Genomic DNA, 26,712 nt, shown 5'->3' on the forward strand with positions numbered 1-26,712 from the left:
GAACAAATTAAAGGTAAAGGTATCCCCTGTGCGAGCACCGGGTCATGCCTGACCCTTGGGGTGACGCCCTCTAGCATTTTCATGGCAGACTCAATAAGGGGTGGTTTGCCAGTGCCTTCCCCAGTCATTACCGTTTAAACTGGGTCCTCATTTTACCGACCTCGGAAGGATGGAAGGCTGAGTCAACCTTGAGCCGGCTGCTGGGATTGAACTCCCAGCCTCATGGGCAGAGCTTCAGACTGCATGTCTGCTGCCTTACCACTCTGCGCCACAAGAGGCTCTCTATGAACAAAGTATCAGATATTAATTTATTTATTTCTCTCTCTGACACCCCTCTACCCTGCAAAACACACATCCTTCCGTCACTCAATATTGTTATCATTTTTTATTTTGTTTTACGCATAGAAAAAAAATCCTTTATTCCTCTTTTAAAAAAGGGCAACGGTGCATTAAAAACCAGCGGCAGGTAAAAAGTTACTTAAGACAATTATTTGTCATCTTATAAATTAATATTCCCGATTGGTCTGTACAGAAGAAAACAATATATAAACTATCAACATCAAATAATAATATTAATAATACTTGGCCCAACAACAAGTCCTTCCAAAAATGCAAAAAAATTTTAAACACCTTCTAATTTCATTCTTGAAAACAGCATCTCTTGAGGTAGGTTAAGTATTATTTGCAGAGTTTGTATGCAGGGATTGCATTGTGCAAGCATAGACATTGGTAGCAGGTTCCGAATTCTGTACCCTAAAAAAACTCAGCTCTCTATTCTTTCTTTCTTTCTTTCTTTCTTTCTTTCTTTCTTTCTTTCTTTCTTTCTTTCTTTCTTTCTTTCTTTCTTTCTTTCTTTCTTTCTTTCTTTCTTTCTTTCCTTCTTTCTTTCTTTCTTTCTTTCTTTCTTTCCTTCTTTCCTTCTTTCTTCCGGTAAAACAGCAGAAAGCAGTTGGGTGAAGTTTGAGATCCACGTTGAGGAGGCGGGACTCCGATGTACTTTGCCCCGCCCACAACTAGCAATGTCCGGAAAAGGTTAGGGAAAATAAGCCAACCGTTTACGCATGAGTCAAGCCATGCCTAGTTTCGTTTCAACCATAATCTAGAAGTGTTTCTTTTGTTTTCCGAAAGCTGCCGTTGCTCTTCCAGTGTTACAGAAACAGGAAAGGAAAGTCAGAGGCGGAGAAAAGAAGGAGGCAAGAATTCCCAATTTTCTAGATCTTCACAGAATCGTATTCCTCTCCCAAGCTCAAAAAAAAAAAGAACTCCTTTTTGAAAAACCCGCAAATATTTAAAAACGTCTTTACTTTGGCGGAGAGGAACTGAAGCCCCCAAGATGTCTGGCTCGAAGTTTCTGGTCCGGACTGTACACACAAGTGCTGGTTAATACACAATCGGAATGCTACACTCATTTCAGCACCACAGGCCCTCCCTCCACGTGCAAAGGGTGGAGGCGGAGGGATTAAGAGACAGCCAGGATCCCTTCTCTTAGCGTATACTTCTGAGGAGAATCCCTAGGATTCGGTCCTCACCAAGAGGGAACAAAATGGCCGCTGGGTTCTGAAATTCGGGTCACTGTTTGTCTCTGCAGACGCTGGAGAGGAGCGTCTCACGGAGAGCACTGGGCGAGGCCTACGGCCTCCGGCTCCACCCAGCCTCTCCCGCCCCCTTCACGCTTTGGACGCCCGGTAGGTGAGCCGCTTCACAAGGTTGGGATTGGGCTTCCGGCGAGCCGCTGGTTTCGAGGCCACGTCGACGTAGTAGACAGTGACCGGCTGGAAAGCCGGGATGTAGCTGACCAAGGGTTGGGGACACGGAACCCAGAGGGGAGATGGCATGTAGAAGTACTGCGGACCCTGGGGGAAGAAAAGAGGAGTTGAAAGATTGAGGTAGTTAAAAGGAACACACTTTTGTCTCCCCTACTGCTTTCGTCTGAAGGCAGCATAGGAGGGTCCAGACTTGTCAGATCTCAAAAGCTAAGCAGAGTTAGCCCTGGTTTGTACTTGGATGGGGGACCACAGAACAATGTGGCGGCGAGAGAACACCTCTTGTCACAAAAACATAGCACTAATGCAGTGGCCTGCAAGATAACATAGCACTAATATTAACATAGAGCCTCTTGTGGCGCAGAGTGGTAAGGCAGCCATCTGAAAGCTCTGCCCATGAGGCTGGGAGTTCGATCCCAGCAGCCAGCTCAAGGTTGACTCAGCCGTCCATCCTTCCGAGGTCGGTAAAATGAGTACCCAGCTTGCTTCTGGGGGGTAAACGGTAATGACTGGGGAAGGCACTGGCAAACCACCCTGTATTGAGTCTGCCATGAAAACGCTAGAGGGCGTCACCCCAAGGGGCAGACATGACCCGATGCTTGCACAGGGGATACCTTTACCTTTACCTTTACCTTTACCTTTACCATAGCATTAGTGCTATGTTAACATTAAAGGTAAAGGTATCCCCTGTGCAAGCACCGAGTCATGTCTGCCCCTTGGAGTGACGCCCTCTAGTGTTTTCATGTCATGTCGAACTCCCAGCCTCATGGGCAGAGCTTTCAGACTGCATGTCTGCTGCCTTACCACTCTGCGCCACAAGAGGCTCTAATGCTATGGTAACATAGCACTAATGCAGTGGCCAGCACACCACAGCCGTTCAAAAAAGTAATTCGGATCCTTCTCCCCTCACCTGTTTGGTAGAACTGCTTCCAGGAGGCCGGCTTTTGCTTGTCACTACTGGTACGGCTGCCCCAGTTTTAACTGACCCCTCATCCTCCGACGAGCACTCCGAGGGAGATTCAGAATGGTAGTCAGATGTCTCTGGCTCTGGTGATGCTTTGCCGCTGCTTCTCTCTTCATCTTTGACCTTGAAGTACTGGTTGTTCTCCCCCAGCCTGTTGGGGACAGAGTGGGGAGAGGTTAGGCCACTGGTGCTTCCCTGGAGGGCTGACCGTGTGATACTCTAGCAGGCAGAAGATTCAACAGGCGCTTTTGTCCATTCCGGCCTGCCATGCAGCTGATAAAGACAACTGCCAGGAACTTTATTACTACCTCTACAGGAGCTTAGATGGGGAACGATCGGTACAGGTCCGACATATTAAAATGTGGGGTTCGCTGCCAGAGGATTTTGTGATGGCCACAAGAATAAATAGATTACATAGAGTATGAAGTAGCAACATCAGGGGAGGGCCTCAGCCTGGATGTCCTGTAGTTGGCCCTCCAGAGGAACTTGTTAGGCACTGCATGAGGCAGGATGTGGGACTGGGTGGAACATAGGTCTGATCCAGCAGGGCTCTTCTGAGGTTCTTATGAAGCCTCGTCCTCTGTGCCCTGTTGTTGGCCCTTCAGAGGAACTGTTTGCCCACTGTGTGAGGCAGGATGCTGGACTAGATTGACTAGATTGACCCCTGGTCTGATCCAGCAGGGCTCTTCTGAGATTCTTATGAAGGCCTCGGCCTCTATGCCCTGTTGGTGGCTCTCCAGAGGAACTGGTTGGCCACTGTGTGAGGCAGGATGCTGGACTAGATGGACCACAGGTTCCTCTGGAGGGCCAAAAACATGGCATAGAGGCTGAGGCCTTCCCCTTATGTTGCTACCTCACCCAGCAGGGCTTTTCTAATAAGGCCTCCATTTCCTGTTGCTGGACCTCCAACGGTCAGCCCCTGTGAATTAGGATACTGGACTAGATGGAGTATTGGTTTGATCCAGCAGGGCTCTTCTAATGTCCTCAGATTCAGGAAACGGCATCTGAACCCAACTCCCCATTTTGTGTTTTCATGTTTCTACCTCACATGTAACCCTCCCTCCCAATACAGAGCTGCAGTCCGCATTGAAAGGACCTAGAGCAGGGGTAGTCAACCTGTGGTCCTCCAGATGTTTGTGGACTACAATCCCCATGAGCCCCTGCCAGCAAATGCTGGCAGGGGCTCATGGGAATTGTAGTCCACGAACATCTGGAGGACCACAGGTTGACTACCCCTGACCGAGAGTGTGACCTTTTCTCTTCTGAATCCTGAACCACAAGAAAGGGCTCCCATCATCAAAAGCAAAGAGAGTTGGAACCTGATGGATATCCGCGCCCCCCACACAATGCCGCCCCCAGCCACAGACCATCACCCGCATTCATCACCAGATGGCGCTAGAGACCCAGCCCCAAGAGGAAGGAGCTCAATGTTCAAGGACCTCACCTGCAGCTGACTTCGCCAGGGTCGATCCAGATTGAGATTTCCCGGGGCAAGGCCAGCTCCGAATAATCAAGACCGCAGTCCGTGCAAGCTTTCAGGAGGGAGGCATCCACCTTCTGCCATTTGTTGATGCGGATACACCTGAGTGGGAGGAGTCAAAACAGGGCTGAGATGTAGAGCAAGAAGGATCTTGGGAACAGCAAGTAGAATCATTTCTAAAAAATATTGATTGCTCAACCTCTAGTATATTTAAATCCTGCTGTGTCCGGGGAACGCGGAATCCATGACTTTTCCCTTCCTCATTATAGCCTCACAACAATCCTGTGTGGTAGGATAGCCCTGAGGTCACTCGGGGAGCTTCCATGGCAGAGTGAGGATTTTTACCTTGGCCTCCCAGATTCAAGCGCAGCATCCTGATCCCTACATCATACAGACTCTCGCTCCTCATAACAACCCTGCAAGGTAGCCTTCATTGACCTAGGAAGACTAATGACTTTCACGAGCCAGCTGTGGTGGGAATGGCGGCATACAAATATAATTAAGACATTAAGACATAATAAATAAATGCCTTAATAAAGCCACCTAAGCCGGTGGCCACGCCTACTTCTTGCTGCAGTGAGTTCCGTAAGTCCGTCGTGTGACGGCCTTTGCTTCGTTTGTCTTGAATTAACGGTCCATCATCCGTTTCCACCTGGTCACCCCCCCAAGCCCTAATAATACGGGACATCCCCTCGGTCTATTTATTTATCTATATCTATTTTTAAATTTATGCCAGCAGAGATTCATGGGAATTGTAGTCCACGGGCATCTGGAGGGCCACAGTTTGGCCACCGCTGCTATATGACAATTCCATGGGGTTTTCAAAGCCAGAGACAAGCAGAGGTGGTTTGCCATTGCATGCCTCTGGGTAGAGATCCTGGAGTTTCTTGGAGGGCTTCCCGTCCATCCAAGAACTCACCAGGACTGACCCCTCTTAGCCTCCAAGACCCGCCAGGATCGAGCTAGCCTAGGCTACCCAGGTCAGGCTTTGGAGAACTGACTTCTTAAGGCGTTACGGCACCAGTTACCTATACTTGGGACAGTATCTTCGCTCAGGGACACGATGTCCTGTCCAGTGTACTCAGTTGTGTACCGCGGTGCACAATAGAATTGCCGTATAATAATGGACAGATCCAGCTGGCCTCCTACAGTCCGGCCCCACGCAAGCAGCAGACCTCTATGACCTGTGGGGGTGGCAGCAACCCAGCAGCCAATCCCTACACAAACAGTGTCCGTATCGGCTATACAAATAGCCCTGAGAGGTACAATACAGCTATTTTCACAGCTCGCTCTGCAAACAATTGCACTCCAGAAAGCAGCATTAGGCCACCGGTCTGCCGTGCACTCCGGCAAACGACGAGGCTGCGTTGGGAGCGCCTAAACAGCCCTCTGCTGCCACGCCGCACCCCACCGAGAACAGCCTCCAGCGCAGAGCATAACTCCTGCAGCCCCTCCTTTCCTGCAATCTGCTCCCCGCGATTACAGAAACAAACGCAGAATTTGGTGCCCCCTGGTGGCAGCCACTGGCTCGACTGGCATCATTTCTGGGAACAAAGAGCGGGAAGGAATGGGCAGGGTGGCCAATGCCCAAGTGGGGCCCTGGAGATCTCCTGGAATGATTACTGATCTCCAGATTACGGAGATCAGTTTCTCTGACGAAAAAAAATGCCTGCAATGGACAGTGGAGCCAATGAGATGATGCGCTGCTGAGGTTCCTTCCATCTCTAAGCTCCACCCCCAAAATCTCCAGGTATTTTCCAGTTCAGAGTTGCTGACTTAAGAAACAGAAGACCTCGGGAGGTTAAACAAGCAAGGCAATGTCTGAAGCGCCCATGGAAGTGCCACAAAAGGACAATTTGGCTAAACATTGACTGGGCTCCCTCTGCATCATGGTGTCTAAACTTTGGCTCTCCAGATGTATGTGGACTACAATTCCCATGATACCCTGCCAGTACTATCAGGGGATCATGGGAACTGTAGTCCGCATACATCTGGGGAGCCACACTTTGGCCACCCCTGCTATGCATGGCCATCTCCCCATCCCAAAAAAACCCTGAAATGAAGAACTAAATGCTCTTGAACGTGCCAACTAGCAAATTCGCTGGAACATCTGATTTTAAGGTTTTTTATGATTTGAAGGTTTTAATAATATATCATGTAAAGTTAAAATTATTGATAAATTGTATTGTTTTGTGTGGTCGCCCTCCAATGCAGCTGTTCTCGCCAAGGGAACTATTGCCTAAAGATCAGTTGTAATTCCTGAAAGTCTCCAGGCTTCCCATGGAGGTTGGCAACCCAGCTGGCTGTCCCTGGAGGAGGACTCGAACCCAGCTTTTGAGATTAGACTCTGCCACTCTGTAGCCGCCACACCATGTTGGATCTCAAGACTGAGTGGGAACCGGGGCGGGTGTGGGTGGGAGGAGGGGGGTCAAAACCATGATTTATGCCAGGGGTAGTCAAACTACGGCCCTCCAGATGTCCATGGACTACAATTCCCAGGAGCCCCTGCCAGCGAATGCTGGCAGGGGCTCATGGGAATTGTAGTCCATGGACATGTGGAGGGCCGCAGTTTGACTACTCCTGAAATTTTATGCTTTTGCCCCCAGGAAGGCCACAGAGCAGGCAGGCCTCCTAGCACCCGTTCTTTCCCTGGGTGCAATGAGCTTTGCCCCCAGGGCTAAATTAACCCGATCCCCTGCAGTTCTCTGGGGAGAAGGAATGCAGGATAAATCAATATGTCCCGACCCCCACACAGTCAAAAAAGAAATAGGAGTAATAAAGAGGAGATAAAAGGAATAAACATATCAAAACTGAGACTCAATTTGCAGACCAGCTGGTAGGTGAATTCCAGTCCTGAAGAGTCGAAAGTTACTGCTTAAGATGTAAACCACAAACGGAGCTTTTTAAGCAATTCATTCTGACTTCATCACTTCCTCAGACCTCAATACAGGTGTTTGGGGGGGAGGGTTGTTTGTGCTCTGAAGGAAGTGAGAAATGACTATATAATGTTGAAACTCAGAGCGGAGTTTCTCACTGCGGAGGGGCAATATTAAGATCGTACAACTGGAATTGGAACAGCCTCATGAAAAGTGGGGGGGGGGGAGTGGCAAACAGACGCTTAACTGGTCCCTACCAGACTTGAACTCGGGTCTCTGAACACATGCCCCAGAGAGCACTGCAATCTAGAAATACCAATCAGATAAGACCCAATCAGATAAGCAAACCCCAAAGAAATACATCTGGCCTCAACCAAAACCTGGTAGAATTAGCTTCCCCAGGGAGATCAAGTTCTGCCAGAACTGCAAGACAGAGCTCTTCTGCCAGGCCTGTGGCTAAGGCCAGCTAGGAAGTCACACCATCTGAATACCCTCCCATCCCTCCTTCTGCCTAGTTAATATAATCAACGGTAGATTTTGCTGTCATTTACTGGTGCATTGAAAGTGCATTGTTGATTGTACTGCTGTCTTAATATTATATTATACTTGTTGTCCACCTCTGTGATTTGGCAAGTCCAAGAGGGGTGATATAATAATAATAATAATAATAATAATAATAATAATAATAATAATAATAATAATAATAGGAAAAGCAAGAAACTGTTACAAATAGTTATTCTTCATGCTATGCAGAAAGTTGCTGCATTAAAATGAACCGCCACCCCCCAGGGGAGGGCTTTTTAAGAACTGTAACCTCCATAAAGCAATCCATTAGGGTTGTTCTGGCAGATGCTGTTTAGCAGGGGTAGTCAAACGGCGGCCCTCCAGATGTCCATGGACTACAATTCCCAGAAGCCCCCTGCCAGCATTTGCTGGCAGGGGCTTCTGGGCATTGTAGTCCATGGACATCTGGAGGGCCGCAGTTTGACTACCCCTGCTGTTTAGAAACTTTATGACTCTTCGTGTTTAGAAACCACACAGTGTGGGGCTCAAGGTGTCAGACTAGGCTCCAGGAGACCCAGGTTCGAATCCCCACTCGTGCCTTGGGAAGCTTGTTGGGCGACCTCAGGCCAGTCACACGTTCTCAGCCTCCCCTACCTCACAAGGCTGTTGTGAGGAAGAAACAGGAGAACGACACGAACTAACTGCTTTGGGTGTCCATTAAGAATAACGGGGGCTGTTTAAATACATTTTTAAAAATTATAATCAAGCGCAGGGCTTTCGACCAAGCAAAGGGGCCTCTGTCACTAACGGGCTGGCGTCACGTCATGGCAGAGTGACGGGTTCAAATCTCATCGAGTCTCATTGAGCCCAAACCCCACCGTCCCAGACTATGCCTCACCTCTTGGACATGGGGATAGGCACTGAAGCGCTACCCCCCCTCCACCCCCACCCCCTCGGCCACCCACCCTCCACTGAACACGTGGGTGTACCTGTACGCCTGTCCTTTGACGGGGTTCTCGGGGTACCAGTGATCGCTGAAGCGTTCGCACAGCACGGTGACCAAACTCTCTCCAAAGCGTTCCACCTGCCCCTTGGCCATCTTGTCATATCGATTCACCAGGCGGGAGAGGAACCTGACGCCCGTTTCCACCTCTTCTTTCATGATGACACCCTGCCAAAGAAACGGGGAGCCCTGGTCAGAGGCCGAGCTCCTCGAGGCCGAGGTTTCCCTTGAAAACATGCCCCTTCCGCCGGGGTCAGGATCCTGCCCTCCCGATAACCCCAACGCCCGGCAGGTAGCTGCGGGTTCCTGCCCGGGCACAAAGCAATCTTTTGTGCTGAAGTTGTGACACAGACCATTAAGAAGGGACTCGAGCTCATGATATCAGAGTGAGTCACCCGCAAGAAGGGAGATTGCAGAGCTCTTACATCAGCGGCCGGCAACAATTGGGTCATGACTCTGGAAGGGGCCAAAGGCCGTTGGGTCTGACTTGCCTGCCCCCTGGAAAACAAACACTTCCTGCTCCCTTGGACAGCCCCATCCCGAACAACAGACGCTGCAGGTGGCGAATCTAGGCTTCCCAGCCTCCAGGTGAGCCCTGGAGTTCTCCTGGAATTAGAAGGGTCTCTAGAGAGGTTTCCCTGGAGTAAATGACTGCTCTGGGGGGTGGGCATTAGGGCATTATCCTCCCCCCACCCCCAAGGTCGATCTGATCTCCAGACCTCAAGGATCCACCCCTTCCTCTCAGGCCTCCAGGAATCCCCCCCCTAGAGCTGGCAACTGTATGAGGGCTCACAAATCATGCAAGAACAAGGGGTGTCCTGCAGTTGGAAGCGGGGACGCTTCACTTCTAGGATAAAGCCGGTCTTGCTTCCCTGCCTTGCCAAGATCAGAGTAAAAAATGCTGCAAAGGGTTGCCAACCACCAGATTCCGCCTGGAGTTCCCCTAAAGTCACAACTGACTCCAAAGAGTGGCTCCCCTGGAGGAATGCCAGCCTTAGAGGCACCACATCCCCCTTGGGCTTCCCTCCTTCCCTACGTTCCGCTCTCCCCAAGCTCTGGCCTCAAGCCTCCAGGAATTCCCCGACCCTAAAGAGCAGGGCCACGTTCTGATTGTAGCATAGGTCTTGTCGCTATCCACACACCGTTCCTGAAAAGGCTGGCAAGTGCTGCTGAAAACTAGCCGGGTTCAGTGCAAAAACATGTGCCAGACAACTCGTGCAAGTGAGCCAAGCCACGTCTGACAGAACGATTACATTTATCAGCTGTCTGAAGAAGAGAGCAACAAATTCTCCATGAGCATGAGGGGGGCATCATGGTACAGGAGTGTGGGTCAAAACCCAAGCCCAAAATCTCTCTTTGTGATTCAAAGACCATCTCAACAACGGAGAAGGTTGCGACCACTGGGTTGGGAAGTACCTGGAGATTTGGGGGTTGGATCCTGGGGGAGGCAGGGTTTGGGGAGGGGGCGAGATATCCGTGCAGAACAACACTCCGGAATCCATCTTCCAACGCAGCAATTTTCCCCAGAGGAACTGATCTCTAAAGCCTGTAATCCCCGGAGACGTCCAGCCACCACCTGGAGGCTGGCAACCCTAGCCATAGACCCAATTACATAGAATCATAGAGTTGAAGGGCCCTCCAGGGTCATCTAGCCCACCCCCCTGCAGAATGCAGGAAATCCACAGCATCTGTATTTTAAAATGCTGTCTTCTGGCTTTCTCTTGTAGCCCAATCTCCCTTGCAGGAAGGTTGTGAGGCGAATGAGTAACCCAAAACAAATTTGAACCCACGTCTCCCAGCCACTCTACTCCCCCCCCCCCTCCGTGGGGTCTCCTGGCAGCCCCTCCCCCTGCCGTTCTGGGCCACTTTGAGGCGGGACTGGCTTCCGCCTCTCACTCTGACTTCCCGGCACCAACCACCCCTTTCCGCCTCACACTGCGTGGCCCGTTTCCTGGAATGGCCTGACTCTGCGGAGGGCCTGCCCACGTCGGGACACGGAAGTACACACCGAGTTAAGTTGCAAGCAGTTGCAACAGAGAGGGTGGGCCCGAAAGGACCAAAACAAAGGGGGGGGAGAGAGGAGGAATGTCGCATGCTCCTTTACATCAGGCTGAGCGCATGATGACAGGCACGTTCACTGCCTCTCGCCAAAGGCGGCTGGCTTGTCCTCCGCCAGAGATTGATGGCTTGTTGTTGCCAGAATTCGAACAGGACATGAATGTAGTCCAGCAGGCTCCTGTGGGGCCATTGTTTTGCTCCATCGCGGAGGGGAAAGAGAGGAAGAGAAAAGGGTCAGCCTCACCCCAGCCACCCAAGATTTATGATGCTGTTTTGTGCGGCTGGATTTCGGAGGGTGTTTGCAATGAGAGGTGGGGCGGCGCAGCGGTTAGGGCAGCCCCCCCACACACACACACACAATGCACCTTTTTGAGCCTGTGAGCAGCTCTGGAACTCTGGCACAGGAGAAGCCGAGCCCTGGGTGAGAATCCAGACGGTTTATTTACACAGTTGAGTTTTCGGACGGATTCTTCCCAAGGTGTGGGGGAAGGAAGCAACTGCTGAAATCCTAAAGCAGGGGTAGTCAAACTGCGGCCCTCCAGATGCCCATGGACTACAATTCCCATGAGCCCCTGCCAGCGAATGCTGGCAGGGGCTCATGGGAATTGTAGTCCATGGGCATCTGGAGGGCCGCAGTTTGACTACCCCTGTCCTAAAGTATACTGTAAAAGTATCAGCTGCACACATCTGTCAAAAGAGTTTAGACCAACGCTCGGAGGCAAGCTCTACCAAAGGCCAGCCGCCACGCTCACTGAACGGAGCCTCCGCTTCTAGGAGCAGTTTACCTCCAAACACTAGTTGCTGGGAGCAAATCCGTAGGGTAGAGTTGCGGCTTTTGGCCCCAGCTTGTGGGTGCCCCACAGGAATCTGGACTGCTTACTGTCGTAAAGAGAACACTGCCCGGAGTCTGAACCTGTTGGAGTGTTCCCCTTTCACTTACAGCCGCTTCACACCAAGAATAACAACTCCCTGTAACGGCTAGAGCGCCAGCCAAGGGTTCTGGGAAATCTAGGTTCGAATCTTCTCTCCACCATGTGATCTCGGACCTCGCCTCCCTCACAGGGTGGTTGTGAGGAGAAAACCAAGGCAAGGAGACCAATGGAAAGTGGGGAATAAATCTGTTTTTCTGTCTGTCTATCTACGTATTTCATCCTAGCCGCTGAAGAACAGCCCCTCCGGAGGAATGTTTAACTGGTGGGAAATTCTACCATGATAAACTTCAAAAAAACAAACAAACAAACAAAGAGGGGGGGGGAGAAAGAAAATGCCACCGTGAAGTAGCCCCAAATTTCTTTTAGGAAGCCTTTTCTTCGTACGGGGGAAGCCGAGAAAAAGAGCCGCCCAGGTGTTATTTAGGGCCAGCTCTTTGTAAGGCTTTCTGGTTCTCAAACAACACCTTGAATTGTGCCCTGAAGATCTGGAGCAGGGGTAGTCAAACTGCGGCCCTCCAGATGTCCATGGACTACAATTCCCAGAAGCCCCTGCCAGCATTTGCTGGCAGGGGCTTCTGGGAATTGTAGTCCATGGACATCTGGAGGGCTGCAGTTTGACTACCCCTGATCTGGAGGGATAAAAGCACAAATGGAGAGGTCAGAACAGGCCAGGGTCCTCGGGTGCAGCTTCCTGCTCCAGAATCCAACCCATGAAGACCCTGGGGAGTATTCCAAATATGGGATTCGCCAATCCCACCCCAGTGGTCATTCTGCCACCTCGGGTCTCTGCCCCTGCAGGCGCATGAGCTGATGTCTCCTGGCCTCGGCTCAGTTCAGCCGTCTCACCTGCCTTTGTCCCCTGGACAGTGAAAACTGAAGCGACCTCATGCTGGATCCGGGCCAAAAAGGTTGCACAAAGCACTTTCTTGGAAAAGACGGACAAAGGACCACAAAAACATGACGTCCAAGGACCGCACACCACTTGGGAGGCTGGCCAGAGCGCCGGGGCACCATCCACAACAAACAGCATCACTGCGAGATCCAGGTTTGAATCCTTGCTGCCAGATAGGCTTGCCAACCTCCAGGTGGTGACTGGAGACCTCGTAAGGAAACAAGGACATCAGGAGAGCCCTGCTGGATCAGGCCAATGGACCGTCTAGCCCAGCATCCTGTCTCGCACAGTGACCAGCCAGTTCCTCGGGAGGACCAACAACAGAGCAGAGAAGACCTGCTCCTTATGTGGCCTCCTGGATATGGGATTCAGAGGCTTAGTGCCTCTGAAGGTGGAGGTTCACCTCAGCCACCCTGGACTCTTCCTCCATGATTCGATTGAATCCCCTTTTAAAGTATAATTAAAAAAAAAATCTCCTGCTATTACAATTGAATTGGCCGCTTTGGAGGATGGACTCTAGAGCAGGGGTAGTCAACCTGTGGTCCTCCAGATGTCCATGGACTACAATTCCCATGAGCCCCTGCCAGCATTTGCTGGCAGGGGCTCATGGGAATTGTAGTCCATGGACATCTAGAGGACCACAGGTTGACTACCCCTGCTCTAGAGCATTATGCTTCATTGAAGCCCCTCCCTCCTCAAGATCAACCTCCCCAAATTTCTCAGCCCAGAGGTGGCAAACCCAGCCAGAGAACAGCTAGATTCGAGTCCAGTAGACCCTCAAGAAGCCCAAAGGATTTTCCAGAGCCCCCTCTAACCTTACTCCGCCATGGAAACTTGTTTTCTCACACTAGCCTACTTTACAGGGTCGTTGTGAAGATAAAATGGAGCAAGGGTGAATGACGTGAGCCACCTTGGGTCCCTGAAGGAGAGAGGTGGGGTATAAATGAACAACCAAGAGATAACCTGGCCCCCTCCCCCCAGCTCCACTCAAAAGACACCCAATGTTGTTCTGAGAGCCCCCCCCCCCCAATCCTTGAGACTCTTCAAAAGGCATTTCAGTTCTCTGAAGACAAGCCGGACAAGCAAAACCAGTCTCTCTCGGCCCTCATAAGGTTTTATTTGCCCTGTAGGTCTCTTTGGCCAAACAGGTTTGTGAAATGGTACCAAAGGGGGAAAAAAAGACCCTTCCCAAACTTGTTTTCCAGAAGCGAAAGCACACCTCCCCATTCCCCACCCACTAGTCCAAAAGTATTTCTATTTCAGACAGTGCAGTGTAGAGGTTAAAGAGCAGCGGGCTCTAATCGGGAGAACCAGCTTTGATTCCCCACTCCTCCACATGCAGCCAGCTGGGTGACCTTGGGCCAGTCACGGTTCTCTTGGAGCTGTTCTCCCAGAGCTCTCTCACTCCCACCAACCTCCCAGGGTGTCCGTTGTGGACAGAGGAAGGGGAAGGTGTCTGTAAGCCAGTTGGGGGCTCCTTTGGATAGTGAAAAGCAGGGTCCAAAAAAAACAACAACAACCCTTCGTCTTCTTGAGAGAATCCTTTTGCAAATCACAAAAATGAGAGCGGAATTTATGGTAGGGTATGAAGTGAGCAGCAACTCCCGAAAGCTCATCCCCGGACACAAATTTTGTTAGTCTTCAAGGTGCGACTCTTTTCTCCTGCTACAGATAAACAGGGCTGTCCATATCAAAAATGAGGCAGCCATTCCAAATCCTCCAATTCCGCCCCCCAGGAATCCACTGGAAGCCGAAATCACAGGACCTGCATAACTTTGCACCTTTGCATGGCAGGACCGTGGCACAGAGGCAGGCCATGGCAAACAGGGTCTGACCATCTCTGACCTTGAAAACCCTACCGGGTGGCCGTAGGTCAGCTGTGACTCAGCAGCACTCCCTATACGTCACTTTGGCGCTTCAGCTTTGCGTCAGTTCTGTGGTTTAGACTTGGGATTTTGCGTTTCTGCAGCCTCTTTCCTCAGTCAGTCCTCCCCCCCCCCTTTCATCAGATGCACTGTGCTGAGATGGTCAGGTTCTCAGTCATGAGCCGCTGTTCCTGACAGCCCACTGCCCCTATCTTGAAGTTTGGGTCTTGTTTGGGAAATACCTGGAGATTTTTTTTTTTTGGGGGGGGGGTAGAAGCTGGGGATAGTAAGGTTTAGGAAGGAGAGGAACCCCATTAAGGCACAATGGCTTAAGGCTCACCCTCCAACACAGCCATTTTCTCCAGGAAACCTGATCTTGGTCATCTGGAGATCAGTCCTGATTTCAGGAGATCTCCAGGCCCCACCTGGAGGATGGAAACCCTAAAAAATCAAGAGTGGGGCAGTGGGGGTTCCCGGCTTATTTCCTTTGCCAGTAGGGTTTCCAAACTTCCCCTCCTTCAGCTCCTTGCAAGACTGAAAGCAAAACAAGAACGGAGGTAAAGTTTATTAGCCCTCAGTGTCTTTGCTTCTCCACAAGCCCTCCCGGGGAAACTCTGTCCTTTCCCCAAGTAGGGAGGGAGGGATAAGCAGGAAGGACTTTCCAAAGACCGGGATTCCCCAGGACAAAGTCTGGACTTTCCAGCTTGTTCTTCCCTGTGCCCAAAGCAAAGACAGTGAAAGGTAAAGAGAGAGACGGTGTTTTTCTCTTCTGCAGCTGAGCAGCTCTCCTGTTTCACTTTCTGCTACCCCAGAAGGTGATGAGGCGGCTATCAAGCAGGGGTGGCCAAACTGTACATTTCCAGATGTCCATGGACTACACTCCCCATGAGCCCCTGCCAGCAGGGGCTTGTGGGAATTGTAGTCTATAGGCATTTGGAGACCCACAGTTTGGCATTTCAAGTCTCTGAGACCAAAAGCCAGTTCTGATTCTCCCATACATACAGACTTTGTCCTACACCCCTTCCCTCTAACCCAGGGGTAGTCAAACTGCGGCCCTCCAGATGTCCATGGACTACAATTCCCAGGAAATGCTTTTGCCCCCAGGAAGGCCACAGAGCAGGCAGGCTCATTGCACCCAGGGAAAGAACGGGTGCTAGGAGGCCTGCCTGCTCTGTGGCCTTCCTGGGGGCAAAAGCATTTCCTGGGAATTGTAGTCCATGGACATCTGGAGGGCCGCAGTTTGACTACCCCTGCTCTAACCAAACTTGCAATGAGCACATACATAGCTCTGGGAGCATTTTGATCAAAATATGCCCTGCTTTCTGTCCATCGTATTGCTAGATGTTAGAACATTAAAGAAAAGAAAAACCTGCATTGCTAAATAGGGATGTTAGGATAACCCTGCCTCTGATGAAATCGCTGCCCCCCCCTCTCTTCCCGTTTCCCAAATGGCACTCCAGGGAGGAGGTGGGGGAAGGCCCCAGTGTATATTGTTAAACTCTCCACCTCTGTGGTTTACAACTTCCCCATGGGGAAATCCCTGCTGCACCCACGTGGCGTGCCCACACATTCGAAGGGAACTGGGTGGTTAAGAAGGGCAGCGTCCTGGCCAAGCCAGAAGTGAATCTCACAAGCCGTGAATTTTTCCCAGCCATGTGCAGCCCAATCGGGTTCTGGGAACGCACACGTGCAAGATGAACCACTGTACACTCCAGCACTTAGGAGACCAATATCCGAAGCTCACCTCTGCCACAGACTCGCCCCACAGCCCTGGCCAAATCCCTTTTCCTCAGCACATCAAGATGTCAAATGGTCACAGGAGGGTCACAAGCAGATGGCTGAGAGAGCAAATGCTTCGCGCCACTCCTTTCTGAGAGACAACAGAAACAAAACCAGCATCCCACCACAGGGTTCCAGCCCTATGACAAATCCCACCTGGCAGATTTTTCTCAGACATTTCTCAAAGGCAAAAGTGCATGTGTCCCCCCCCCCCCCGAAAGCAAGAAGAAGAGCTGTTTTTCATACCCCGCTTTCTACTACCTGAAAAAGTGCCAAAGTGGCTTACAAAAATACATTTCCCTTCCTCTCCCCAAAACCAACCCCCTGGGAGTTCTGTGGAGCTGAGGGAGCCCTAAGAGAACTGCTCTGCACAAACAGCTCTAAGCAAACTGTGACCAGCTCAAGGTCAACCAGCTGGCTGTATGTTGAGGAGTGGGGGATCAAACCCGGTTACAGTGTGCCACTCTTTAACCACTACACCATACTGCAACCTCATGTGCACTGCCAACCCTGGCAAACATGTCTTTGTCACACTCCAGAAGACCCTTAAAACATTAGGACCACATCTCCATTGTATTTATGGCTATAAAGCACAACTGGCAGGCACATGGGATTTCGGGAGGCCGACAGGAACGGTCTTGCTGGGTCAGACCAATGGTCCACCTGAGCCCAGATTTCCAAAGCCAAAGAGCTGTTCCGCTGTTGGTCCCACCGAATAGTACACAGACCACACTGCTCCTGATCATGGAGGTTCGAGCCCCCAAAGGGCTCTCCCTTCACAACCGGGTCTAATCCAATTCTGATCTGAATTAAGAAATATGATCTGCTCTCTCCCATGACTCCACTGTCAGTATGACCTCAAAGCACTATACCACTCTAAAATGTAGAGGTTAAGGAATCAGACTAAGAGCTGGTAGGCCCAGGGTCGAATCCCCTACTTTGCCGTGGAAATTTACTGGGTGACCTTGGGCCAGCCTCTCGGCCTAACCCACCTTGCAGGGTTGTTGTGAGGATAACACAGAGAACAAGGGAAATTGTTTTAGATTCCCATGGGGGGGTAAAGCATGGGATTCTCAAGGGCTTTTGAAGATGCAGGAAGAGGAAAGCAAAGAAACCTTCTCAACACCCTGAAGATGGTGGGGATTGGGACCCTTTGCATGAGAAACAAGGCCTCTGCCCCTCCCCCCGATCCTACACTTATTCCAATAGTTTCCTAGGTGATCCTTCTGATTCATAGCAGTCTAAGCTAGACAATGCAAAAGCCCTTAATCATATGACAGAGAGAGAGAGAGAGAGAGAGAGGGAGGGAGAGAGAGAGAATACCTTTATAGGCATAACAGTCACATTATTATGCCAATAAAGGTATTTGATTGATTGATAACAGTCACATGACAGTTGGGGGGGTCTCCTTCCATACAAACTGGAAGGAACACAGGTAGGAGCCACAAGGTATGTGAGGTTGCACCCCCCTCAATTTAGCCTCTGGAAAGGTGTATGGGAAAAAACACCCATGCTACTGTGATCTTGTTCAGAACTTGGGAGCGAACCAGGGTCAGTCCTGGCTAGTATTTGAAAGAGAGACCACCAGGAAGTCTGGAGGCAGGCCACAGCAAACCATCTTTGCCTGTCTCCTCCCTTGAAAACCCCACGGCACATAAAAGAGATGGGGGGGGGAACCACCTGATCAGCTCCTTCTCTTCCTACAATCAAGATTGGGATGCAAAATATTGCATAGGGTGGGAAGTACCATCAATTTACCGCTGACTCAGCTGCCCTTAGGGGGGCGGGGGCGGGTTTGAGCATGGTCTGCCCGTGGGTAGCAACCCTGGGTCTGCCCTGCAGGAACAAATCAGGGCTACTGAGATCTAACAAGACCGGGCTAATCTGGGGTCAACCAGGCCAGAACAAACGAAAGATTAGCGGACAATGAAATGTACAGATTAGCAGGTCAAGGGAACACCCAAGAAGGGTGAGGGGCTGGGATCAAGTGTCTTAGGGAGGGGTGGCCAAAGGACTACAGTTACCATGAGCCCCTGCCAACCTGTGCGGGCCCAGGCCACCATTTCTGACCCGATGCCACACGTCACAAGGTTTCATTGCTTTGCTCTTCCTGCATCTAGAACCCTTGGCCAGATTGAGAATCCACCTCCCTACCATGGACAAAGGAAGTTGGAGGTCAGGTTGCCAACCTCCTGGTGGGCCCCAGAGATCTCTCCGAATTCCCACTAATCTCTAGACCAGGGGTAGTCAAACTGCAGCCCTCCAGATGTCCATGGACTACAATTCCCATGAGCCCCCTGCCAGCATTCGCTGGCAGGGGGCTCATGGGAATTGTAGTCCATGGACATCTGGAGGGCCGCAGTTTGACTATCCCTGCTCTAGACAAAAGGGGCGAGTTTCTCTGGAGGGGTGGCCTTCAGGGCATCATAGCTCCCTGAGGTCTCTCTCCTCCCCAGACCCGATTGATGGCCCAGGGCAACAAAATGACACAGGTAGGGTAGTCTCAAAAGAACCTGTGTATAGAACAACAGAGTCACACGAAATTATATAACCGATAACCACCATTTGCACATCCCCCCCCCCCGGACCACCCTCATGCCATTTTGCTAATTCACCGGGAAAGGGTCCCAAAAAGGCAATATCCGTCCCTTTGCCCGTCTCCCCTGGGGAGTATAAACAATTCCAGTTACTTCCACTGGCCTTGGAAACAGAGTAACACATCAACATTGGTAATATTGGCCGCATTTCAAGAGATAGTCAACTACATCCTTCTCATAAACGAGGCCTTGTGATTAAGAAATAATTCCAGAAGCCAAGTCACACAGAAACAAAAAAACAAGTTAACAAAAAGGAGCCAAGTTACAGAACGTTGCATTGTCACATACAAGGTTTTAAACCCTGAAACGGGCATTTTAGGAATCTTAGCATTTCATAGCATAGCAAAAGTTCAAAGTTCACCACCTACTCCATCACTGCCCCCAAATCTACCTGGATTTTCCCACCCAGAATGAGCAAGATTGGTTCAAGATATGAAGGGGGGGGAGGACACCTTATACTGGGCTGGTCACATGTCTCCCCCTCCCCTCTCAGCCACAAGCAGAACATGGGTAGGGATAGGGTTGCCAGATCCAGGTTGGGAAGCACATTGAGATTTGGCGACGGAGCCTCAGTGGGGCCAGTGCCCTAGTCCAGGGGTAGTCAGCCTGTGGTCCTCCAGATGTTCATGGACTACAATTCCCACGAGCCCCTGCTGGCAGGGGCTCATGGGAATTGTAGTCCATGAACATCTGGAGGACCACAGGTTGACTACCCCTAGTCCACCCTTCAAATAATCCCTTTTCTCCAGGGGGAGTGATCAGGAGAGTGAGGAGTAATATCCGGGGTGGGAGCTCCAGGTCCTACCTGGAGGTTGGCATCCCCAGCAACTAATACGACAATAACCGCTCAGTGGTCCCACAGGCCTTTTAAGAGTTTGCAATGACTCCGAAATCAATCCGGTTTTTAGCGGCGCGGGGGGGGGGTCGAAGTTGAAGACTGGCCTGAGGCCCCCAGCGGATGGGTCGTACCTTCAGCTTCGGGGGAGAAAAGAGGAAGAAGCCGGCGGAGAGGCAACGCGAGGGGTCGAGAAGGGGAAGCGGGCGGGCAGATTATGGGATGGGCGCGGGGCTTGAGGATCGGGGCATGACCGGACAAGGACGGGGTAGGCGGAGGGTCGGTGGCGACAGAGGGGGTTAGGGGACGGAAGGGGGTCTGGGTTTAGGGGTCAGGATTGAGGTGGGGGCTTTTGTGCCACGGCCGGGCAGAGGCAACGAGGCCGGGCCGACGGTCAGAGCAGGCAGCCGGAACGATCCAAACCGGGCTACACCGGCGTGACTTCGAATCCGCCGGATTTACGGGAAACGGTGCGTAGGATCGCGCCCCGTTCGGGCAGAGAAACAACGCAAAAGTCGCGCAAGAACATAGAGAACAAACGGGGCGGCGGGGGGGGGGGAGAGGCTGCCGGTTGCCTACGGGCAGGTAATGACCTCCCGTCCTCAGCGGAGGGTCCGATCCGAATCCCAGTTACGGGAAAATCCTGGGGGCAGAGATTTTTTTTGGGGGGGGGAGGAGGTAAACACGCAGGCGGAAAGTACTCGACTAGGGTGTGTGTGAGTACACGTGGGTGCCCCCCACCCCACCACAATCTTACTGAAATTAACAAAGTCCGTTCAAATCTTTCAGGCAAATAACCCAAAGTTAAGGAAATCGCCCCCCTAATCCCCCCCCCCCGATCCCGTCCACCCTTGCCCCGATCCCGATCCCAGCGGCTACCTCGCACGCCTCGTCCTCTCCTCTCGCCGCCACGCGGTTCTCTGTTGCGGTCCAGCGAGTGCGTGTCCCTTCCTGGCTCACGTTGAGTCACTCGGACCGCCCCGCCAGCTGGAAAGGGGAGGGGATTCCCTCGCGTTCCGCATACGTCACGGACCATACAAGGAGATCCTGGCCGCGTGGGAACTTCCAGGTATCGGGGAGATGCAAGGGAGCGGAGGGCGGTGCCAGGGGGCGCTGTGGTTGGGAGGGTCTCAAGGTGTTTTTTTTTTTGGGAGGGGGGAGTCGCAGTTAGGAAAAGTGTCCCTAACTTTTTATCTTGTTTTCCCCTCCAGATGTTGGTGCTTTCCTATGACGAATGAGATTTCTTTTCCCCAAATATTTGGTAGTTTAGCAATTTATGTGCCTAAGGCAGCTTGGGGGTCTCTGTGTTAAAAATACTGGATATTTAATATTAAAAGCAGCATGAAGAGTTGGATGTGCTGAGAGGAGAACTAGTTCTGTTGGCTTCTTTCACAAGGTGGTGTTAAAGTGCCTGGGGAATCTGGGTTCGAATCTCCACTTGGCTGACCTTGGGCCTGGCAAACTTTTGAGTCCAGCAGCATCTTGAAGACCAACAAAGAAAATGTCCGAGTAGAAGATTTTGGAAGCACATGAAAGCTTCTGCCCAGATTAAAACCTTGTTGGTTTTCATGGGTACACTGGACCCAAATTTTGTTCTGCTGCTTGGTCCAAGACGGCCAACCTCTCTTCTCGAACCAGTCACATCCAGCCTTGATGAAATCAAGTCAATTAATAAAATTATTCCCTCTGGGGACTAGTTCATTGTGGCCTAGCCTCTCTCTCCCATTCGTCCTCCCTAACATTCCCCCTTTGAAAATCGATATTGCAGTATTTTTTTTATTATTATTATTTTGTACATTTTATTATGTTTATGAACATCTGCAAGTAACAACATCACCACTGAACAAACAACAACAACATAAAACACATACAAAAATAACACAAACATCACAATCACAACTTAAAATTTGACTTCCCACCCAGCTCACCTTCCTGGACAAAAAACCCCAACTCCTGTGCTAAGAGAAATTAATTAGAGTTCTCTGCTGCTTTCTTTATGCTTTGTAAAATATTGCAGAGTCTGGAAAGATTTTCTTTATGTAGTTCCAGAAAGGTGTCCAGTGTTCATAATATTTCTCCAGGTCATTGTCCTTTAGGAGTGCCGTTAATCCAGCTGAGTCTGCAAATCTCAACATCTTCTTTAGCCAGTCTTCTCTGGCAGCGGTTTCTGAACTTCTCCATTTAGCTGCATAGATATTGCAGTATTTCATGCCTAGTGATCTCTGGAACTTTGTGTATGCCATGGGTCGAAATGAATGAGTGTTTCACCTATTTAGGCCACTGAGGAAATAGACATGAAAACGTGTTTTATAACCGGGCCACGTTATGGCATAAATTTATGGCAATGGTTCTCAACCTCGGGGTCGGGAACCCTTTGGGGGTCGAACGACCCTTTCACAGGGGTCGCAGCAGGGCAAGCAGCTTGACCAGGGGTGGGGGCACCATCCACACAACAGCCTTATGGGGTAGATCGAGATAGAGCGTTCGTCTGTCTGGAGCAGTGAAAAACAGTGAGATCAGCATGGTGGGACAAGAGGCAGAATTGAACTGAGAAACCCTGGGGGGGGGAAAGCAATTTATATACAATCATGAACAATGGATCTTCATGCCATTGGTCAGTTTTGGTTTCATTGCTGTGAAAGAACCCTTGCATGATTTTATGGTTAGGGCTCACCACAACATGAGGAACTGTATTAAAGGGTCACAGCATTAGGAAGGTTGTGAACCACTGGGGTAGAAGGTTTTGGAGGCACATGAAAGCTTCTGCCCAGACTAAAACCCGATTGGTCATGAGGCCACTGGACTCAAACCTTGTTCTGCTGCTTGGTCAAAGACGGCCAACCGCCTGGCTCTCTCTTCTCGAACCAGTCACATCCAGCCTTGACAAAATCAAGTCAATTAATAAAATAATCCCCCTGGGGACTGGTCCAAGGTAGCCTAGCCTACATCTCCCATTTGTCCTTCCAAACAATCCCGCTTTGAAAATCAATATTGCAGTATGTCATGCCTATGATCTCCGGGATTTAGTGTGTGCCATGTGTCTAAATGAATGAGTGTTTCACCCATTCAGGCCACTGAGGAAACAGACATGAAAACGTGTTTTATAACCTGTCCACGTTATGGCATAACCTTATAGGAATAAAGGTGGCTGTTTGGTTCTACACTTTGGTCACCAGGCTCCCAGCGTGGTTCCTTGTCCACCTGGAGATTGGCAGCTGTCGTTGCAAGGAAGATGAAGAAAAAGAAGGCAGCAAGAGATGGAAACAGGAGTTTTGTCAAAGACTGTTTCATTTCTGCTTTTGCTTTGGCGGACTACAGCCCGCTGTTTCACATACTGGGAGGTAGTCCTGCTATGGAGGGGAATACAGAAGCTTCCAGGGGGGAGCCCCCCCATCCCGCCCTACTGCACAGTGAACATCTGCTCCTTTTGTCTGGAGTAGCATAGCAGTTAGAGACCTGGACTTAGGTCTAGGAGACATGAGTTCAAATCTCCACTCTGCCATGGAAGATTGCTTTGGCCAGACTCACTCCTAGTTTAACCTACCTCCCAGGAGGAAAAAAAAACAAGAGTCCAAAAACACCTTGAAGAAGGGAAAGATCTGGGGCAGGAGAGGAGCTTTAGTGAACAGCTGCTCACTTCTGAAGGAACTTTTTCAGATACCTCTTTCAATTCTTCAGGTATCGGGAGGAGTGACTCCCAAATACTCCACCCCCCCCCACCCCCCCGCCACAAATCTTGTTAGCCTTCTAGGTGCTTGTTAGTCTTCAAGATTAGTTTTGCTCTTTTCTCCTGCTACAGACAGACTTGACATGGCTGTCCGTCTTGACCTCCCTCACAGGGTTGTTGTGAGGCTAGAATGGGGAAAGGGAGAACAGTGTAAGCCACTTGGGAAGGGGGAAAGTGAGGTATAAATGAGGCAAATACAAGAACACAACAGTCTGTGGAACTTCATGCTGAAATAAAACTGTATTGAAGGAGGAGGAGGAGGAGGGGGAGGAGTTGGTTCTTATATGCCGCTTTTCTCTACCCGAAGGAGGCTCAAAGCAGCTTACAATCTCCTTCCCTCTCCCCACAACAGACACCCTGTGAGGTGGGTGATGCTGAGAGAGCCCTGGTATCACTGCTCGGTCATAACAGCTTTATCAGTGCCGTGGCGAGCCGAAGGTCACCCAGCTGGCTGCATGTGAGGGAGTACAGAATCGAACCCGGCATGCCAGATTAGAAGTCCACACTCCTAAACACAACACCAAACTGGCTCTTGTGGATTATCATAAAAGCCCTGTGTTTGGAGACCCCTGTTTTCTCCTTTGTGCATTGACTTCAAAATGTTACCCAGAGCACTTGGCTCCCAACCAGCACCAAAGGTCCGCAGCATGAGGGTGACACCTGAAGGAACGGCCCAGAAACCATCAGGGAATTGTCTCACTCCAACAAGGAGCCATTTTTGCTGACCCCCAGGTTGTGGAACCTGACCATGGGGGTTGAGAATGAGATTGGTTTATGGGCAGGGGAGTCACACCCCTCTCCCTGCCCAGCGATTGACTCAGAAAAATCTTTTCTACCATTGAGGGCCATTCACAAGATTCTGTTTAGGGCAGTGGTTCTCACCTGGGGGTCAGGAACCCTTTGGGGGGGTCAAACAACCCTTTCCACAGGGGTCATGGCAGGGCAAGCAGCTTGGCCAGGAGGGGGAGCACCATCCACACAACAGCCTTGCGGGGTCGATCGAGATAGAGTGTTCGTCTGTATGGAGCAGCGGAAAAGAGCGAGATTGGCATGGCGGGACAAGAGGCAGAACTGGACTGAGAAACCCCGGGGAAAAAAACAATTTATATACAATCGTCATGAACCACGGATCTTCATGCCATTGGTCAGTTTCGGTTTAATTTCTGTGGAATTAAACCGAAAATTAATTTCTGTGAAAGACAACTTGCATCATTTCATGGTTGGGGGTCACCACAACATGAGGAACTGGATTAAAGGGTTGCAGAAGGTTGAGAACCACTGGGGTAGTCAAACTGTGGCCCTCCAGATGTCCATGGACTACAATTCCCAGGAGCCCCTGCCAGCGAATGCTGGAGGGCCACAGTTTGACTACCCCTGGGTAAGGGCTTCGATCCCATCTCAGCTATAATCGCTCTGTTAATTATGCCCCAAACTCTAGCTAAACTGTTCTGCCAGTTAACACCCCATTCCACCCCCACTTATACCTGGCTTTCTGATACCCCTGGGGTTTCTTCACAGCCCTGGAAGGGTTTCCCAAATGGGTGGGAGGTAATTTTTAATATATTTTGAAAATTTGTTAAAACATTTATCGGGTGACGTGACCTGATCACATCATGTCATGTCAGCCTGGCCCACCCCTCCCAAAATGGCCAGGGATGGGTCTGGAGGGGCCCTGGGTGGGCGTGTCCACAGCTGGGCTTCCCACCCCTATTTTGCATGATTGCATCATTTCTGGGATTTCTCAAAGCTTGACGAATGTTCCAGGGGTTTCTCAAAAAGTTGAGAACTGCTGACCTATATGTTTTGGGGAAGAAATGCTGTTTCATTATATTTGAAGAAGTAGGCCTGGAACACAGAAGTTTATCCCTTGAAATCTGTTGGTCTGAAAGTTGTCCTTGACTCAAACTTTGTTCTGCCCCTTCAGGCCCACAGGGAGACCCACCTGAATCTGTCAGATAAGATGAGCTTCCCTATTATCCATCCCAACATTGTTCCCAATTAGCCCCAAGTGTCAAGCTTGACCGCTCCCTTGAAGCTAGGCTGACTGGTTTTGCATCAAAAAGAAGTCTATTGATCAATTGAAGAGCTCACAGTGGCCAAATATTGTCAGAGCTAATCAGAACAAGATATTGGGGGGTAATTATTCTAGGGTCAGCTCAGTAAGGGACTAAGGGGAAGAGAAGCCTTTCTGCTTACACCCCCCCCCCCGAAGTGCCTTATGCTCTAGGACTTCCTGGTGATCCCTGGCCCCAGGGAGGCTCATCTGGCCTCAACCAGGGCCAGAGCTTTCTCCATCCTGGTCCCCTACCTGGTGGAACGAGCTCCCGGAGGAGATCAGGGCCCAGACGGAACTCGAACAGTTCCGCAGGGCCTGCAAATGGGAGCTCTCCCGCAAGATATTTGGTTGAAGTCAACTTAAACTGCTGCTTACCATCGCCTCCCCCCCATCCTCCCTCCTATAGCACCCACCATAATTCCGCCCAACCCACAGGGCTATCAGTATGAGTTAAATTAATGTTTCCCGCATTTTTTCTACTGTTCCATGTTGCTTGTTTCACTTCATTCATTATTGTTAATCTAAGTTATCTGTATTGTTTCTGTTCTGTTTTATGTGACCTGCCCTGAGCCTTCGGGGAGGGCAACAGATAGATAGATAGATAGATAGATAGATAGATAGATAGATAGATAGATAGATAGAGAGAGAGAGAGAGAGAGAGAGAGAGAGAGAGAGAGAGAGAGAGAGAGAGAGAGAGAGAGAGAGAGAGAGGGAGGGCAGGCAAATAAATAAATAAATAAATAAATAAATAAATAAATAAATAATACTAGGGGTCATGACAGGAGGCGGGCAATGGTAAACCACATCCAGATGCTCCTTGCATCTCCTAGTTACAATCCTTGCATCTCCTAGTTACAATACCACCCCATACAATCAATCAGTCAATCAATCAATGGCAGGGACAAAGGGCCAGAAAAGGCCAGAAAACAAAGTGAGATGTAATTATCTCTGATCGCAATTTAATTAAGCCAAGAGCAATCCCCGTAGCAGTACAAAAGAGCAAGGATCCAGAGGGGGTCTTGAGGTATTGCTCTTTTCTATTGCTACAAACTGACTAAGATGGGGCTACCCATCTTGACCTGATTGAGCCCCGGAGCGCTACTTAGAGATAACGCTGCAATCAGTGGCCCTACCTCACAGGGTTGTTGTGAGGCTGACAAGGTACTGCCTGTGGAGTTCTTCCAACGACTTTAAATAGGATGGTCCCGGTTAAATAACTGGCAGAAATAACAGAGAAGGCACCAAGCAAATGTGTTGCCCTTGCATCTCCTGTCCTCTGAGACTCTCAGAAGCAAATTGGACCCAACAGCAGCTGAGAAGGGAGGGCGGGTGGGCAGCGAGGCCAGTGGAAGAACCGGAGGGGAAGCCAGTTTGGTGTAGT

At 50.4% G+C, this 26,712-nt stretch overlaps 1 protein-coding gene across 1 annotated transcript; it reads right to left on the reverse strand.

Annotated features, from left to right (window-relative positions):
* Nucleotides 1-370: 370 nt before the first annotated feature.
* Nucleotides 371-20,535, reverse strand: LOC143837263 (protein BTG3-like). The gene is made up of 5 exons (XM_077336881.1): nt 20,428-20,535; nt 8,577-8,758; nt 4,172-4,309; nt 2,674-2,878; nt 371-1,853 (listed from the first exon to the last, which is right to left on the reverse strand). The coding sequence occupies exons 2-5, from the start codon at nt 8,747-8,749 to the stop codon at nt 1,668-1,670; spliced, it is 702 nt and encodes a 233-aa protein (XP_077192996.1). The 5' UTR covers nt 8,750-8,758; nt 20,428-20,535; the 3' UTR covers nt 371-1,667.
* Nucleotides 20,536-26,712: the final 6,177 nt, after the last annotated feature.

The sequence above is a fragment of the Paroedura picta genome, chromosome 5 (genome assembly GCF_049243985.1).
Source record: "Paroedura picta isolate Pp20150507F chromosome 5, Ppicta_v3.0, whole genome shotgun sequence".
Taxonomy (NCBI): domain Eukaryota; kingdom Metazoa; phylum Chordata; class Lepidosauria; order Squamata; family Gekkonidae; genus Paroedura; species Paroedura picta.

What these genes read in the sequence shown, in the direction of transcription:
- LOC143837263 (XM_077336881.1), bottom strand. Translation starts at nt 8,749, where the DNA reads ATGAAAGAAGAGGTGGAAACGGGCGTCAGGTTCCTCTCCCGCCTGGTG. An exon ending in GTCAAAGGACAGGCGTACAG is followed by an intron (nt 4,310 to 8,576) that starts GTACACCCACGT and finishes CCTCCCACTCAG; the next exon opens with GTGTATCCGCATCAACAAAT. An exon ending in CCTGGCGAAGTCAGCTGCAG is followed by an intron (nt 2,879 to 4,171) that starts GTGAGGTCCTTG and finishes TGTCCCCAACAG; the next exon opens with GCTGGGGGAGAACAACCAGT.